General features: G+C 45.6%; 1 protein-coding gene across 9 annotated transcripts in view; it reads left to right on the top strand.

Moving 5' to 3' along the window:
- The window catches only part of nav3 (neuron navigator 3), a 129,538-nt gene that overhangs the window by 103,833 nt on the left and 9,260 nt on the right, over positions 1-16,445 (top strand). For 4 of the 9 annotated variants that reach the window (XM_062560377.1, XM_062560375.1, XM_062560379.1 and 1 more), the window contains 15 exons: positions 30-762; positions 1,797-2,222; positions 2,950-2,991; positions 4,512-4,669; positions 4,873-5,070; positions 5,521-5,573; positions 7,136-7,159; positions 8,220-8,243; positions 8,408-8,485; positions 11,828-11,911; positions 12,688-12,799; positions 13,588-13,712; positions 15,412-15,435; positions 15,856-16,022; positions 16,205-16,291. In XM_062560377.1, the coding sequence (XP_062416361.1) occupies positions 30-762; positions 1,797-2,222; positions 2,950-2,991; positions 4,512-4,669; positions 4,873-5,070; positions 5,521-5,573; positions 7,136-7,159; positions 8,220-8,243; positions 8,408-8,485; positions 11,828-11,911; positions 12,688-12,799; positions 13,588-13,712; positions 15,412-15,435; positions 15,856-16,022; positions 16,205-16,291 (2,335 nt within the window). The remainder of the gene's footprint in view (positions 1-29; positions 763-1,796; positions 2,223-2,949; positions 2,992-4,511; positions 4,670-4,872; positions 5,071-5,520; positions 5,574-7,135; positions 7,160-8,219; positions 8,244-8,407; positions 8,486-11,827; positions 11,912-12,687; positions 12,800-13,587; positions 13,713-15,411; positions 15,436-15,855; positions 16,023-16,204; positions 16,292-16,445) is intronic. The other 5 variants (XM_062560376.1, XM_037461596.2, XM_037461598.2 and 2 more) reach the window with 5 other exon arrangements.

Raw genomic sequence — 16,445 nt, 5'->3', positions numbered from 1 at the left:
TGCTAAAATGTCTTCATGCAAATTTACAGGCAAAACTGATGACGCTAAGGCCTCGGAGAAGGGCAAGGCGCCTTCCAAGAGTTCAGCTGCCATCCAGCGCTCACCCTCTGATGCCGGAAAGAGTAGTGGAGATGAAGGTAAGAAACCTCCCTCCGGCATCGGACGCCCACCCACCACGGCCTCTTTTGGATACAAGAAGATCCCAGGTTCCAGCGGTGGCACCCTTATTACCTCGAGCGGGGCGACACTGGCCAGCGGCTCAGCCACCCTGGGCAAGGCACCCAAGTCCTCAGCTGCCCTCGGCAAAGGCACAGGCATCGGCGGTGTGCGCAAGACCAGCTTGGACGGCACACAGCCTGAGGACGACGGCGTCCTGCTCAGCTGCAGCGCCTCCAAAGTGACCTTGCAGTACCGCTCTCTGCCCAGACCGGCCAAAACCCCCAGCGGAGCGGCAGCGGGCCGCGGCGGGCACCGCTCCAGCTCCAGCAGCATCGACTCCAACGTCGGCAGCAAGCCAGCCGGGGGGGCAGCGACACAGGCGGGCGCCAAGCGCAGGGACGGAAAGGTGGGCTCCGACCGCTCCAGTCCCATCACCATCAACCAGACGGACAAGGAGAAAGTGGCGGTGTCGGACCAAGATGCCGCTTCGGGACTATCCACCTCCCCAAAGTCCAGCCCCACGTCCACCAGTTCAACCAGCCAATCAGGCCTCAGGCAGCCGGGCTCCAAGTACCCCGATATCGCTTCCCCTACGTTCCGCAGGTCAGACACACAAAGCATGCTTGCGGCTTCCGTTCTGTCTTTGTCTCTCGCCGTGTGTGTTTCTATGTGACTCGAGCATTTCATCACATGCTGTGCGTTTTTTTCAGTACAGGAAGTCTTGCAGTTCTTAGATTGGGCTTTGGATTCGAGTGATTCTGATTCAGAATTTCTTTCATTATCATTTCCTGATTCAGACAGTCCCCCAGAGTCCTGCAGCATTTGAGGAAGACTTTGTTTGTAGCTTTGTTTGTCTTGTCAAAAATACTCCAACTAATTCAGAGGTGTTGGAATAGGCAAGATGAACGTATGACATTTAATAAATCACTGCGCGTTCCCTCAGCTACACAGGCAGTGGTGCTTTATCATAGAGTGTTCCCTGGTGTAGGTGATAAGCAACTGCAGGGCAAAACGTGTTTACTCCGCAGACGGAGGGGCGATGGCTTTTCACTGGCGTTGGGCGAACCCAGCTCAGCAGTCTTGATTAGAACAGACGGCAGACGGGAGTTTCTCGCCTGGCCGATCCCTGACAACATCCGTCCCTATCTGATCCGTCAAGCTGACTCGTTTCATCTGCGTGCCTTCAAGCTTGCTATTGCTTTGCACCTTTATATTTTATGGTAATGCGATGACAGACTGGGACGGGCGCAATATGAGTAGCGGGCTGTCTGAGCATACGTGGGAGGCAAATGGAGTTGAGTGGCATGACATTTTAGTTCCTTAAAAGTCACAGGGCTGAACGGGCAAAGCTGTGAAAGCAGATGTGTTGATGTAAGATACTCCGTGTCGGCCGCTGAAATGAGGTAGAGTTTGCCTGCGGAGTATGAATGTGTTGCTCAGTGTTTGATTGTTTCACGTTGAAGTTACAATTGGAGGAGATAGTTGGAGTTTCTTGATGTAATCAATCACTGCGGTCATTTCAAATGTAACATACATTAGGTAACCTTAATGTAATGCATTTTCTAGTATGGTTCTTGCAGAAGCTCATCACTTTGTCCTTTGAGCCTTTCTGAATGACCCACCTCTCTACCCCCCAGATTGTTTGGCACCAAAGCCAGCAGCAAGGCCAGCTCTCCGGGCACTCCCGACTCTGGCAAGTGCCCCTCAATACTGGGCAGCCCCCACGGCACACTGGCGAGGCAGGCCAGTCTGGACTCGCCCTCCTCTGGCACGGGGAGCCTGGGCAGCGCTGGTGGCCTGAGTGGCGGCAGCAGCCCGCTGTACGGTAAAACCCCAGACCTGTGCACCGACTCCCCGGCCTCCAGCCCGGCCTCTGGCCTCTCCTTGCCCTCCAACGCTCGGCCCTGGCCGGCCTGTAGCTCGTCAGCCGGCAGCAAGGACACACTGAGCTGCCAAAGCATGACCAGTCTGCACACCAGCTCTGAGTCCATTGATCTCCCGCTGGGCCACCACGGGTCCAAGGTTACACGGACCAGCAGTGTCAAGTCCACCCTGTCTGAGGGGTGAGTAACAGGGAACACAATTGGGCTGAATCGTATTCATTGTTTCATTTGAGAACAGAGACAAGAAGTGTGTCAAAGAAAAAGAAGAAATTGACCAATCCAACACTCAGACTTGGTTTTGGTTTTTGGAATGATTTCCACCATCTAACCCTTTTAATTCTCGTTGAACCACATTACTGTGTCAACCTCTCCAAAGTTAGTCTCTTGCATTGAAGAGGTACCAATCTTAGTTCTGAGATCATCATTTAAATTAAACAATCAACACACCATTAGTTGTGGGTCTGAAGCCATGCTGGAAACGTCCCACAATGAATTAAGATCATCCCAGACCCTCATTCCCACGACAAGTCAATCTCTTCTCCATTGTTTTGTCCACATACTGTGCATGCAATCAATTCATGCCAGAATGAAGAGTAATCATGGCAGTTTATTTTACCTTACTACCTTACTAGAATGTCTCTAAAATTTCATAACAACTGATTAATATTGTAATCGCTTGTGTTTTATATGCTACGTTGTCTGTACTGTGACACATTAGTGTCTTTTTTCTCTCCATCGTGTGTGTTTTTGTGTATGTGCGTGTGTGTGTGCGTCTTAGTGTATCTGCATGTGTGTGCGTGGCAAAGGTCAGATTTGTAAAATATTACCAAAGTCTTTTTCTAATGTATCACAAACAGATATTTGTATTTTTGTTCATCTAATTCACTCGTCTTTTGTGTTTTAACAGCATTCCTCTTGACAGAAACACGCTTCCCAAAAAGGGACTGAGGTACAACACATCTGCAGCAACATTTTTATGAAAATAATCATTCTGATGTCAAAAGTCCTTTTCACTTTTCTGTATGTCTGAGTTGCACGGTGTGACACAGAAGGATTAGGAATATCAATGTTATGAACAATTCAAATAGTGAGCTTATTAGTGATAGTAATGAGTCAATGGGTAAAAAATTTAGCTTGAAGTTATCTGCAATTGAAACACCACAGATTAGAACATTTTGTGATTGTCTCACGCAGCATTTGCACTCCAAGGCTATGTTCCCGCACAAATCAGACTTTGCAAAATACATTTTGTATTACAATGCAGCAAGGAAATACATATCTCAGTGCATATTAGAGTATAACTCTCTTTAAGAAACCTTATCAGCTCCAGTGTAAATGGTGCCTTGTGGTGTTCAGGCATGAAAGTGTTAGTCCTGCCGTTTGTATGTCTGCTTCTGTTGTGTATCCTCATCCGATTGCCATCATTTAGAGATGCAGCAAACACAGCCACCATGACAGAGCAGTTCTGCAGTTCTTCCTCAGCTCCCTAATGTAGCTCCAACCTCCTCATAACGTTTGCAGTGCTAGCCAAAGGGGAGAAGTACTACTTTGATTTTAGCTGGGACTTAAGAGACTCAGACAGAAATACCATAACCCATTCATCACATATTGGCACAACGTCTGCTGGGAACAACTTCTCTATCCAGTTATACAGCCCTGCTGCAGAGGGGTTGAATGTTTTCTGCTGCTTTTAAAGCATTTTGATGGTGTTGACGCTCTTCTTTGGCCCTAAGAGCCTTCCCGTCTTATACTCAAATTCATGCCTGATGTTCAGTATAGACTGCAGTGTTTTCCTCACAACGTTTTTTTGTTTTTTTTACTAATGTCCTTTCTCATCTTAAACCAGGCAGCGTGCAAGACAGCTTATACAAGTAATTGAGCACTTTAGCCATATCAATGAGCATGTTTATTCCTGCTCATGGGTCATTTTGTAAGTATGCTGTGTCAAACACTGACCCTTGGATATTCCAGTCTGCTCCATTTACACACCAACGAGCAACGAAACCAGATGTATGCTCAGAAACCCAACCAATACGATTCAGAGGCGTGGAGGACTGGAGCAGGGTCAGATGTGACAAGCGTAGTAATGGGGGCGTTGGACGGAAGGCGGCTCTGAAAAGGGATGAGGGCCAACTCAATTATTATCCTTAAAGGATTAAATATGGCCGATTGTTACGGCAGCGATAAGGGGGCTTCCGTTGCTGAGCCACTTCGGAGCTGGGGAGGGAGGAGATGAACGGCAGTGTCAGTGTGTTTGGCAGCTTTGGCGCCTTGTGTGTGTGAACGGCTGAATGTGTGGAGAAGGCATGCAAGCGAGTATCTGTGTGTGTGGCTGCATGGTTGTTGTTTCCTTTGGCCATCTGCTCACACGCTTCGTTTATGCAGCTCTGCACTCATTTCATCGCCACAGAAATATCCTCCTTGGACTTTTAAAGTGTTTCTATTAACTATTTACTTTGTGGGATTCAGGTACCCTCCGTCCTCCAGGCAGACGTCCCATGAGGAAGGGATGGAGTGGCTGAGGTCCCATTCAACAGGGGGGCTTCAGGACACAGGCAGCCAGTCCCCACTGTCCCCTCCCGGAGCGTCCTGCACTAACACTGGAAAATACCACTACTCCAACCTGTGTAAGTCTGTAGGCCCAAACTTATTGTAGCACATCGATAATAGATCTGAGTTATCGCATGTTTATGGGGAGCTAACGTCCCCTTTTTTTGTTTGCTCAGAGTTTTATTTATTTTTTATTTTGATGTGTAAATATTGTATAATATAGTTATTTATCACAGCCAAGATCCTTAGAATTGTTTTGGTGTTTTTCCCCTGCGTGCAGTAAGCCCAACCAACATCTGCCAATACAACCTACAACCAGGCAGCACCAACATGAGTCGCTCCAACAGCATCCCTGCCCAGGACTCCTTTGACCTATACGGGGAGGGCCATCCACTGGGTGGCAGCGCAACCTCCTTAGAGGACCGCCCTGGACGCGGAATCAGCCGATCCGGCTCCTTCAGGGACAGCACCGATGAAGGTGGGGTGAACTCTTCAGCCAGACTCTGTAGAAGCACCTTGTGCCCAAAGATGGCTACTAGGAAGCCATTATAGATGATCGAAGGGCCACATTCTGCAAAGAATGGTCCTGGCAGTCACCAAGGACTTAGATACCAGATTTGAACTGAATTGCTGATGCCATGTTTTAATCTTTTTGTGAGTGCTATAAGAGGCTGTGGTTGCATCCATATAGAGATCAGTTTTTAATGGGCTAAATCGGGATTTTTTTCACCGCCTATTGGTAGAACTATTTACTATCATCTGAATGACAACTCATGCTATTGAGTTGACTATAATAAATAATTAAGCAATTACAGAACTGCCATCTCGTCTATTTCAATATAAAGAATTAGAATATTGTATGCTCTTATAATCATACTTTAACTCCTCTTTTAAAGAATGTTGCCACTCATTTCATTTGTACTTACAGTCCATGGATCTTCATTGTCTCTGGTCTCCAGCACGTCTTCATTGTACTCTGCGGTAAGTTGCCTACAAACTTCTATTCCTAAATGTTGAGCTTTCACAGATAGCATTAAAGTCAAGTGTTGTACATCTAAAAGTAGTTAAACATGATGTAAACTCGAAATAGGCCATCTTAAAGGGCCAGCAGTGGCTCAACCAATGGCACATTAGCCATACTAGTGCAAGGGCGTGTTTTTTAAATGTTCAAGAGCCCTTTGATAGCCAAAAAAAATCCCAAACCTCCCATTCTCTGATTGGCTCTCACTCATTGCCATCTTCACAGAAAGTAAAGTCTATTGCCGATGAACCAGATTGAGAGGAGGTTAGCATGGTTGGATGTGAGTGTTTAAAAAGGATAGTGGTCCCTTTGCCTGGTGCTCACATATACACCCACCGGCCACTCCATTAGGTACCCCTGTTTAATTGCTTGTTAACACAAATTGCTAATCAGCCAATTACATGGCCGCAACCCAATGCATTTACGTGGTCAAGACAACCTGAAGTTCAAACCAAGCATCAGCATTTCAATTGAACGTGGCATGGTTCTTTATAATTAGGGATGGAATAAAATGACATCCATTGGAGATTGACATTTTTTATACGCCGGAAGAACAAAGGACACCTTGGATCGAAAAGTAATAATTGAAAAGTATTTAACAAAGAAAAAGGCTAAAAAGTGAACATCTCAGCTGAGGATCCGGTTTCTCCAATCTCCTATATACAGATCAGAAAAAAAGTGTACATTTATCCTATTGGCCTAAAATCGGAGCTCTTCTCGAAGTCTGGAGTTGGTGCAGTAGGCTGCGTCCAAATGACGTGTTCTGATGCGTATGTGGCCTGTAAAGAGGTGGAGCTGAAATAGACTTTTATTTGCCAAGTGGCCAGACATACATCTCCAAATAAAGGCTTTTGTTGCAGAGGGTCTGCAAGTTTGCTGTAAAACCTTTATACAATGTACCAGTGTTTAATACTCGCTTTGCTGCCCCCAAATGGCCAAAAAATGAATGAGTGCAGAATTAAAGTTGCACTGTCATTCAAAAACCTTAATTATTGATGCAAATGAAGCGGAATCATCTAGATTCTTTTGAATGTGACAGCACAGAGTTTAATCGGAGCTTTCAGCTGTTCACAGTGATGCAGCGTGGAATTAAATCTTGCATAGACTTTTCTTCAATATATCTTATATCTCGTCCCTTTCGTCTCTGTAAAACCCCAAAAATCCATCGTTGCGAGCTTCACATTTTTAACTCTGGCAGATAAGATCCCGGACAAGTACTGGCTCTCTGGCTTTAATTGCGCCGGCAGCTTTCCAGTCAACAGATTAGCTTTCAGGAGAACAAATCAATAACCACACACCCCACCTGTTTCCAATTACACACAAAGGTTGCAGAGGAATGCCTGGAAGGATGAGGGAGATTATTTTCAGTTATCTCATTTTATGTGAAGTTTGGTTCGATTCTCTTCTGCTATTTTTTTGGCCATTTCTTTTATTTATTTTTTGTTTGTCGACATTGCAATGCTTCTCATGCAGCATACAGACCACGCCGAGCCAATAATCTTTTCAATAATTTTCCTTACAGACGGAGGAGAAAGCACACTCCGAGGTAAGGATGTGTAATATTCGGCTTCTCCTTAGCGCCTCGATGCTTCACATTTATACAGTTAAATAGTCACACTTTAGAGATCGGCCGATCTTACTGGGAGGAAGGAAAAATGACTTAATCTTATGTTGTTTTGATTTCATTACTGTTTTTGTTGCTGCTTTCTGTATTTCTGCATTAACATGTCTTTGCATGTGTTTTTCTGTTGCACTGCGTCTGCAATCAGAGAGTCAGTCAATGTCAATTAAAGCACAAACGGGGGCATTTCCTCAACTAAAATTGGCCTGTTGTTGATGAATAACTGAGCTAAAAAAGAATATGTTTAACCCTATGCTGCATTGCTTTTTGCATCAGTAAATGTTTTGAAATTATTTCATTTTCATCAATCATGTACTGAAGTACTGGCAAAATACACTCTTGTTTGAACCCCGCCAGATGGGTAGAGTTTAGCATTGGAGGAGAGCTCATGCGGTACAAACCGCTAATAATGGTAATAATGGTTCTTTTTCCTTCCTTCACATCAACATTCAATGTTTTCCACTTTCAGACCCCAAATGATCACCATTTACTTGAGGCGTTTGCTGTCATGTTGGCAAAACAATACATCATAACAGGAAAAATCTAAAATCCTCTTAAAGTGTCAAAGCTGTCAAAGATGTGTTGGAAAGAAAAGGGAAACATGTATTTTTCATATGAATTATATCCAAGAAGCTGAAATTCCCTGACCCCAAATGTCTGATATTGACAATAATTTGGAACTTAGAAAGAAACCAATACTTTGGTGTACTTGTGCTGTCCACTTTGGTAAACGGACACATCTGGCGATTATCTTATTATGTAAGGGATTATTAGGTATTTATATATATTATATATTAGGTATTTGCACCTTTTGTTTTGACCCATGTCAGGAGTACTTTCTCCGGGTGCGCTGCTTCAAGTGGTACCATGAGAAACCCGTGCTGTGGCTTGTGATAACCCCTGTCTCTGCGGCCACATCAGTACATGCTATTTGATGAAGGCATGCAACATAGTGTTAATATTTACTCTTCTCTTTTCAATCAAGGGCCAAACAGTCCAAAATTCCACGGTAATCCCCCACACTTTGACCCAGTGCTTTTTTGCACAGTATTATTACCACTACACATTTTGTACATCAAAGTTATCAGCACCGGAGTTGCAAAGTTCAAGGTCTATCTGCGTTTCTGTTTTTTAGGAGCTAACTACGTCTCCTATCTTCTCGCCCCCAAACAGCAAATCAGAAAGCTGCGTCGGGAGCTTGATGCCTCTCAGGAGAAGGTGGCGACCCTGACGTCTCAGCTATCTACCAACGTGAGTTTCTCTACTTCGTCAGAACAGCCGCTTCTCATTTGCATAACAAACCTCCGTTGGAGAGCTTTTGTGGGGAGCGTTGCCCATCGAAGCTCTGTGAGGGATATAAAGACGCCCACTAATTCCTTATCGCTCTGTTTGAAGCCAGGTGCCTGTATTTAGGCTTTAGTTCTGTTAGTGCCTGTTTGTGTGCCTGCGGCACAGCTTGGATGGCCTCCTTGCCTTTGTCTCAGCCGGCAGGGGTTTAGGCGAGGACAGGAGCCTCTCCCAGATTCAGACGAGCAGGAGGAATCAAATAGAGATCGACAGGCGCAGGAAAGGGAACGAGGATTACTGAATCTAGATGTCACGCTTGGGTGAAATAAGAGGGAGATGCAGAGACCTCCAACCCCCAGATGTAGCTGTCTTTGTGCCACCCTCAATGCCAAGTGCCTGATCAAGCGTGGAGGCAGACGGGTTCTTCGCTTCGGTCTGAAGCTTTGATCTCAAAGTTGTGCCGAGCTGAAACTAAGGCCTAAACAGCAGGCAAAGTTGCAGAATGGAACAGGGAGACGTGACTTCATGAAAGAGTTATGCAGGGACAGTCAGAACACTACTGGTTTGTTTGGGTTGTGTGAAATGACTTGATGGGTGAAGCTTTGCATTTGCGACATCAGTGAAATCATTTATCTGAAAGGGAACTCCACTGATTTTAGATATCAAACTCTATTCATAGGTGATTTTACAGCTAGTTGCCGTGATCAAGTTAAACAAAGCTTAGTTCTTTAACGTTGCCCACTATCTCTTGCTGATTGGCATGACTAATCCACTCCTTTTCACATCTTAAATGTCCACTTGCTGCATCATTTGACTTGATTTCACTTTGTAACTATAATTGCTGTTCACATCGCTTGATTTCTATAATGAGAATGACCTCCGACCATGAGAGCTGGGGCATCCACTTGGTAACGCTTTTGCGGCCAGAAAAGCTCCTTGCACTTGCTGGTTCAATTACAAGTCCTTTCGGATCAAGTTGGGTATTGAACATGAGGCTAAACGGTTCTGGGACCTGGGGTCCTACAGAATGGGAACTAATTGAGTGTATTAACCATGGATCCTCCTCCGGGGTTGGGTCTCGTCTACTCACCCCAATGGGCAGTGTGACCCGACTGATACGTCAGCTTCAGCAGTCCGACAGTCCGAAGGGAAACACCGACTGGGCCATTTACAACACATGTCCCATTCTTTTTTGCATTTATTTGCTATCAATCTTTTAATGTTTTATTGAGTGTATACTATAATGTCTTTCCAATTTGGTTGTGACATCAATTGAATGCATTTGTGACCGTAACCTTTTATTTTGGAAAGTACATCAAGTACTCTAAATCTATTTTTCAATTGGAAGAGAAGCACAACCTTAGGAGTTTAAGCTTAAAAATTGATGAGGAAAAAATATATATTTTAAGGTTAGTAAAAGGTTGAGGTTTTTTTGTGGGAAAAAGAGTCACCCACATTGTGTCGTCCTGCATCGGCTGAATGCGTTTTCATTTCCTCTCCTGTCTTTTCATCAGAAAGTCAAAAATGATTTTTTTTTTCCATGATTGAGGTAATTTGATCTTGGCCTTTCTTTGTGTGCTGTGCCACTGCATGCATGATTATAATTATCCTAATTTTGTGTGTTCCTCTTTCGCAGGAACTTAAATTTGGATCTTAAATAGGATTTAAGGGTGCTGGTTATACACGAAAAACCGACTTGTATTAAAAACATATTTGTTCCAGCGTGATCAAGTTGGATTGAGAACACTTTAAACATGTCCCTTTAAAATAATGATGTGTTTGTTTTGGTATAATTTGATTAATATGCACCAGAATTAGTAAAACCAACAACCTGCAAAGGGATAAAGAAGAGCAAATGCTGCCAAACTGGTAAAATATTGTTCTACCTTTCAGCCATGGACGGGATGCGTTCATTTGCTTTCGGCTCACAGAAGATACCCTCTTACTCCCCTTACTATTTCTACTCACTGTATCACCCTAACCTTGTTGTATCTCCTTGTCCTCTCTGTCCTGTGGGTTTGTCTCCCTGTATAAGGCGTACTCTCCCTTAGCGTTCTCTTCCCTCCTTCCCTTTCGTCACCTCTGTAGTGCTTAGAGAAGGTAGCCCAGCAGCCGGACACACTGTCCGGTGCCCTTGTGATGCACGTGTGTTTGGCAACTCTCGCGCCGCGGACCCGTCTTCATCCGGTTTGCTGGTTAGACGCCAGGATCGGGCACGGCGGTCTTAAAACGCAGGGTCGCAAGCTGGTCAAGCGAGGGCCTGGGCCCAGGAGCAGAACAGATGGTTCAGCCACGGGACGCGTCAGAATTGATCAGCGCCTCATTCGCGGCTGACATTTGGGATGTGGGGGGTTTGTAAGGTGGGGGCTCTCAGGTGGAGTTGGAAAGAGATGTGGAGTTCAGAGATGAGTTGGAGCAGGTGGCATTTCCAAAGGTCAAGACCTTTGCTGATTCAGCTAAGGACACAGAGTGGAGGAGGCAGCACAGGTGTGTGTGTGTGTGTGTGTGTGTGTGTGTGTGTGTGTGTGTGTGTGTGTGTGTGTGTGTGTGTGTGTGTGTGTGTGTGTGTGTGTGTGTGTGTGTGTGTGTGTGTGTGTGTGTGGATACGTGTTTGTGTTAAGCAGAGATTGTCTGATCTGTCTGGGCTCGCTGCCCACCTCCATGTGCCACACCAGGCCTGACAGGTGTCTCAGAGTCTCTAGCTAAGGATGGGAGGATGAGCTGGCAGAACTCGCGCCCATTTTGCACACTGCTATTTGCACAGCCCGTGAACATAAGGCTTCACCAGAGATTCACACGCAAGCATACACTCGCACATGCAAAAGCTCAAGCAAATCCAGCTACACATTCGGACAAACACGTGCACAGACTGCGTGATGCCGGCGATACATTTGTCAGCCCTCAGTGCGTCGCTTTGCACGTTGGGTCGGCGGATGTGGTCGGTAGGGGCTCTGCACGCCATGTCTCGTTTGCAGTTAGTTTGTCTCACTGTAAACTTTTCGTCGCCAGCCAGCAGGCCAACTGGTTCAGTCTCTGCAACGGCTTTTTTATTGGTGTTTTTCAAAACAATCATGAACATTTATTTACGCATACACATGGTTTAAGTTTTATGTTCATCAGTCATTTTGGCAAAGCTTATTTAAACTTTTTAGTCCACATTCATCGGTTTTCATTCCTTTTGTTTCCATATTCGAAAGAGAGTTAAACAGTTTAAATCCAGTTCTTATAGTTTGCATTTGGTCCACTGAAAAGCTTGTTATCTTTCCGCCCAGCCTGTAATGTGTGTGTGCGCCTGTGTGTCTGCAGGCTCATCTGGTGGCAGCCTTCGAGAAGAGTCTGAGTAACATGACCTGCCGCCTGCAGAGCCTCACCATGACGGCCGAACAAAAGGTACAAGAGCCTAGTCCTGAGCTTCAGATATACTGTGTGAACGGAGGGAGAAGGGATTGCAGAGAGGAGAGGTGATTAGAAACGGCATAAAATGTAGTTGTTGCCTGAATTTCTCGCAAACCTTTCTTCTAATTTTGCCAGAGGTGTTCGACACGCTTGTCTGAACTAGAATTTTTGTTTTCTATAATTTTGGACTAACCTGTAAGGGTTTAGCATATTACCTCAATCTGAGGCCCACAAACCTAATTTAAAGCTAACGGGAGGTTTCAAAAGAACTTGAATTGCAGCGAAATACTGATCATACAGCAGCAGCAGCAGCAGCAGCTGTAATATGCTCGAACATAAATCCCGACCAGAAGATGTGAACACTTTCTTCTGTTAACACACACACACAAATATTACACACACAGGATGCTGACGAGTCCTGGAAGCTTTTTTAATCCTCTATAAAATAAAGCAGAGTGGGATATGGTGGGATTTCTTTGTTAAACCAGGCTGTCACAACTTTTAATTCAAGCAGAAATTCTATCTGCAGCCCTTTGCGGGGTTTTTTTCCGAAATGGCAGGTGACTCCTTCTATCTGATTGTGTTGGTTCAAAGGGGTTTTATGTTTTTTATAATAAGCAGGTGGTGCGGGGTTTGGGAAAATCCTCAGGGAGACTCTTATCCTCCTCCTTTTTATTCCAATGCCCGATTTAAGAATGTATTTTCAGTGATGAGGCTCCACACATTTTGGTTTAACAGCTTTTTGTGCATCATCCTCTGTCTCTCTCCAGGAGTCTGAGTTGGTTGAGTTGAGGGAAACAATAGAGACGCTGAAGACCCAGAACACCGACGCACAGACCGCCATCCAGGTGGCGCTCAATGGCCCTGACCACCTGCACAAAGGTAATGAGGGAGCCAATCACGATGGTGGCTGTCTTATTGATCCTCGAGTCACTGCTTGTTCTGTTTCGGGCTTGATTGGGGGCAGGAGGAATTCAGCCGTTAATAAATTAGGCGTTCTGTGTTGTCTATGTCAGTTTTGGAAAGCCCTCATTAGTCCTAAATCCGTTGTTTTAGCAATATTCTGAAAAATTCAAGGTTCAAAAGCCTTAATTGCTGACAGGCCGACGGTAGCTGAACCAATACTATTGTTTTAAGTTATGGCTTAAAAACTCAAAATTCCTATCAATTCATGGTCCATCGGCAAAAGCAATTCAACATATAGTGGCTGCAACTTGATTTTACATGCTTTGAGGGATTCTAAGAATCCATTCCTAATGATAATGTAATTGGAATTCCTTAAAGTCAGAAAAAAATTTCAGGTTGCTGTATTCAGTGCTAATCCTTACCTCACGTTTTCCTATCGATGCTCGTTCACACACGTTTATAAGGCTCTGTTTGTGCTTTGGGCCAAAATCTGTTTTTTATATATATATGGGATTTTTTGTTCTATATGTCTTCTCCAAAATAACATTAGTTTGTCGGGCTTTGCAGCATTTCTGACTAGGAAGCTATTCAGAAAGTGTTGGCTCTTGTATTTAATTTAAATATCTGATAACACCAGTAACCCCGGCACGAAAACGTGATGGATTCCAAGAGACCAAATGAAGAAGGTTTGGGTCCAGGCATCAGCAGTGCATTGTAAGCAGTCTTTTCAGAACGCTATGGTTGATTTTGCCCGTCATTTGCAGACCTGCGCATGCGACGGCAGCACTCGTCAGAGAGCATGTCCAGTATCAACAGCGCAGCCAGTCACTCCAGCATGGGCAGCATGGGCAAGGACGCCGAAGACAAAAAGAAGAAGAAGAAGAGCTGGGTAGGTGGAAAAAGTGTTGTCATTGAGAGACAGAAGGTGCAAGAGAGGTTAAGCTCAAATACTGTCAACAACAAAAAAGAGAGTAAATCATCAGGCTCAACTGCTCTTCTATACAAAATTATATACATTTTACATTTAGCTTTCTAGTGAGGTGGTTTAAATTGGGAAATACTTGGAATTCCTTACTTTGGAAGCCTGCATTAAAAGATTAGCACTTTTGTGGACTAATAATCTGCATCTACCTGCAAATAGCTCGACCTAACCATGAGCTAAGAATGACTGGGTTTGAACGTGACTCCAAAGTCAAAAGTAGTTTGATCATTTCTACAGTAGTTTGCCGCTCCCATTTTCTGCTTTCTCCCTTTTTTCCTTGTGAACTTGGTGTAAAAGTGAATCTTTCAGCTGACTAAGTGAGTCGCCTAGTAAAGAGTGGTTCTTCCAACCAATTGATGCCTGTGTGCTTCTTGTGCTTGGAGCCTCCTGCCATTTTAGAGGCAGATTCTCTTTGGTGAGATATGCCAAACCTTGTGCTTGACTGCCGTCTGCCCACACATCCTCTTTGCCTGGTTACAGTGTCGAGATAATGTCGGCTGAGTGGCTGATGTGCCATCCGGTGGTGGGGGGCTAACGGAAGGGTTCGAGCAGAGTCAAACAGCCTTGCAATTTATTTTTCAAGACGCACTTTGAATTTCACAGACGGGGACGACGTGCAGCTTAGGTTGGTAAAGAGGCAAAGTGGTTACTGAAGTTCGGCTTTAAACCTCGGTGATGGCTGCCCCGAGGTTAGAGAAGAGCCAAACTGAGGAACACCTTCTCTTCCTACAGTACTTTTGAGAAGGGCTCTTAATCCCCCTGGTACTCAGTGGCACTTTGTCAGGTTTGACGGTCCAAAATGACTCAGTCTTTCACAACATTCCCTTTATTTTCTGTCTTTGTTTCTTTGATGGCCCAGTTTGCTAAGGTGTCCGAGTTTTACTTCTTTCACCTGCCAGAGGGTGCCATTGTGTCTCCCGCGTTTCTTTCTACTGACAACTATGCTCACAAATGCTATGCTCCCCCCCCCCCCCCCCCTCAGTCAGAAGGATGACATAGGACAAGTCCAGTCTCTGCCAAGGAGCGCCGTGCCAGTGTTACTGCAAAACTCCTGCCCTTGAAATGAAATGTTAGCCCCTAAGTTTGCTAGGAGGGACACCCCCCCCCCAGTAACCATTAAAAATAAATCTGGCTCATGACAATACAAATACAAATCAACCCCTTAGTTGATGCAGTCATGAATTGGGAGGAGGCCGTTCATTGGGGCGGGGGCTTTGTAGCAACGTGCAAGCTGCTGACCTGCTCAACTGGCTTCAAGCAGGATACGAGCCTCCTTGTGAAAGGTGGCAAGCAATGTCCCTGCTGTGTAAACATCAGCACTCTCCATTGGCTACTATCCCCTGCCATGGGTGTGGAAATGTTTCCAAATCCATCCTACAAGGGTAACAGGGAGCTGGAGCCTCTCCCAGAATGCACTGGTCCTTTTTGCAAAATGTTTATTTACTTGAATCGAGTGGATCTACCGGTCTCCCTCGCAACAACATTGACTTTATGTGCTCAGTAAGATGCACTAACAGTGTTTTATCTCTTACCAAGCAACCGGGGGTGTAGGGGGGGGGCATGAGTGTGTGTCTGCTTAACTTTTGGGTGTGTTCTGCATCTCCAGGTGGCCGATTCTATCCCGGCTCAGGTCAGTGGCTTCCAGCGTGTCATCCGTCTGTGCGTGTGTGTGTGTGTGTGTGTGCGTGTGTGCGCGCTGGGATTGTTCCCCGTGTTCTCCTCGCCCCCCTTGTTTGTTCCCCCCCTGAGAGAAACCTCTTCTTTCCCTTCTCTGGAACCGTCGGCATGGATACAGCAACCCCCCCACCTTGTTTGTTCGGATTGCCTGTTCAGCCCTAATGTGTTGGGTTATTTCAAAGCCCGGTCTCCTCCACTCTCATTCCATCTCTACTTACGGTCTTGCTTTTTGCCTCCTTCTTTACCTAAACCAGACAGTGCCTACTGCTTGGGAAACAACACGAGAGTGACTTCCTGATGGCAACATGTGATGTCACGGGCGCCTGGACTCTCAGGGCACTGATGCTGGCGTGTTTGTGTTACGTCCTTGCAGTTGCGCAGCTCCTTCAAGCACGCGTTCAGCAAGAAGAAAACCAAATCCCAGTCGGCGCATGACGAGATGGAGGAGACCATCGACTCGCTGCCGTCCTCGCCCAAACTGCAGCACAACAACAGGCAAGGCAGCATCGCCACGCTGCATTCCTCGCCCTCCACCACCGAGTGAGTCTTACACGCGCACATCAGCTCTGACACACTCGTACGCGCTGCATTGCAAACAAATGCAAGTGATTTTCACCGTTATTTCTTTGTTTTTTTTCTTTCTCGCAAATGTTTGTGGATCCTCACCACACCCATGTTTTCTGGCCTCTCCATCCTTTTCTTGAACGCCCCTCCCACTGTAGTAAGTGTGTTTGCGAAAGCAGGTCCTCCCCCATTTGGACGCCAAAGAAAAGGCAAAACGGTCATGTGGTCTACAAGCACCGGTCCCGGTAATAGGAGCTGGGCAGCGTGCTCCCAGGGAGTGGGTGTGCGTGCGGTGGGGGTTTTTTTTTGGTGTGACTTTTCCCCTGCATCTCAGTGCCGTAAGCACCGTGGCATGTGGTCGAGGTCTCACTTACGTGTCAGTAGACTGAATAAAGATGA

Source organism: Pungitius pungitius, chromosome 2 (assembly GCF_949316345.1).
Source record: "Pungitius pungitius chromosome 2, fPunPun2.1, whole genome shotgun sequence".
Lineage (NCBI taxonomy): Eukaryota > Metazoa > Chordata > Actinopteri > Perciformes > Gasterosteidae > Pungitius > Pungitius pungitius.
The sequence above is the reverse complement of the archived record's forward strand: the minus strand, read 5'-3'. Positions and strand labels throughout refer to the sequence as shown.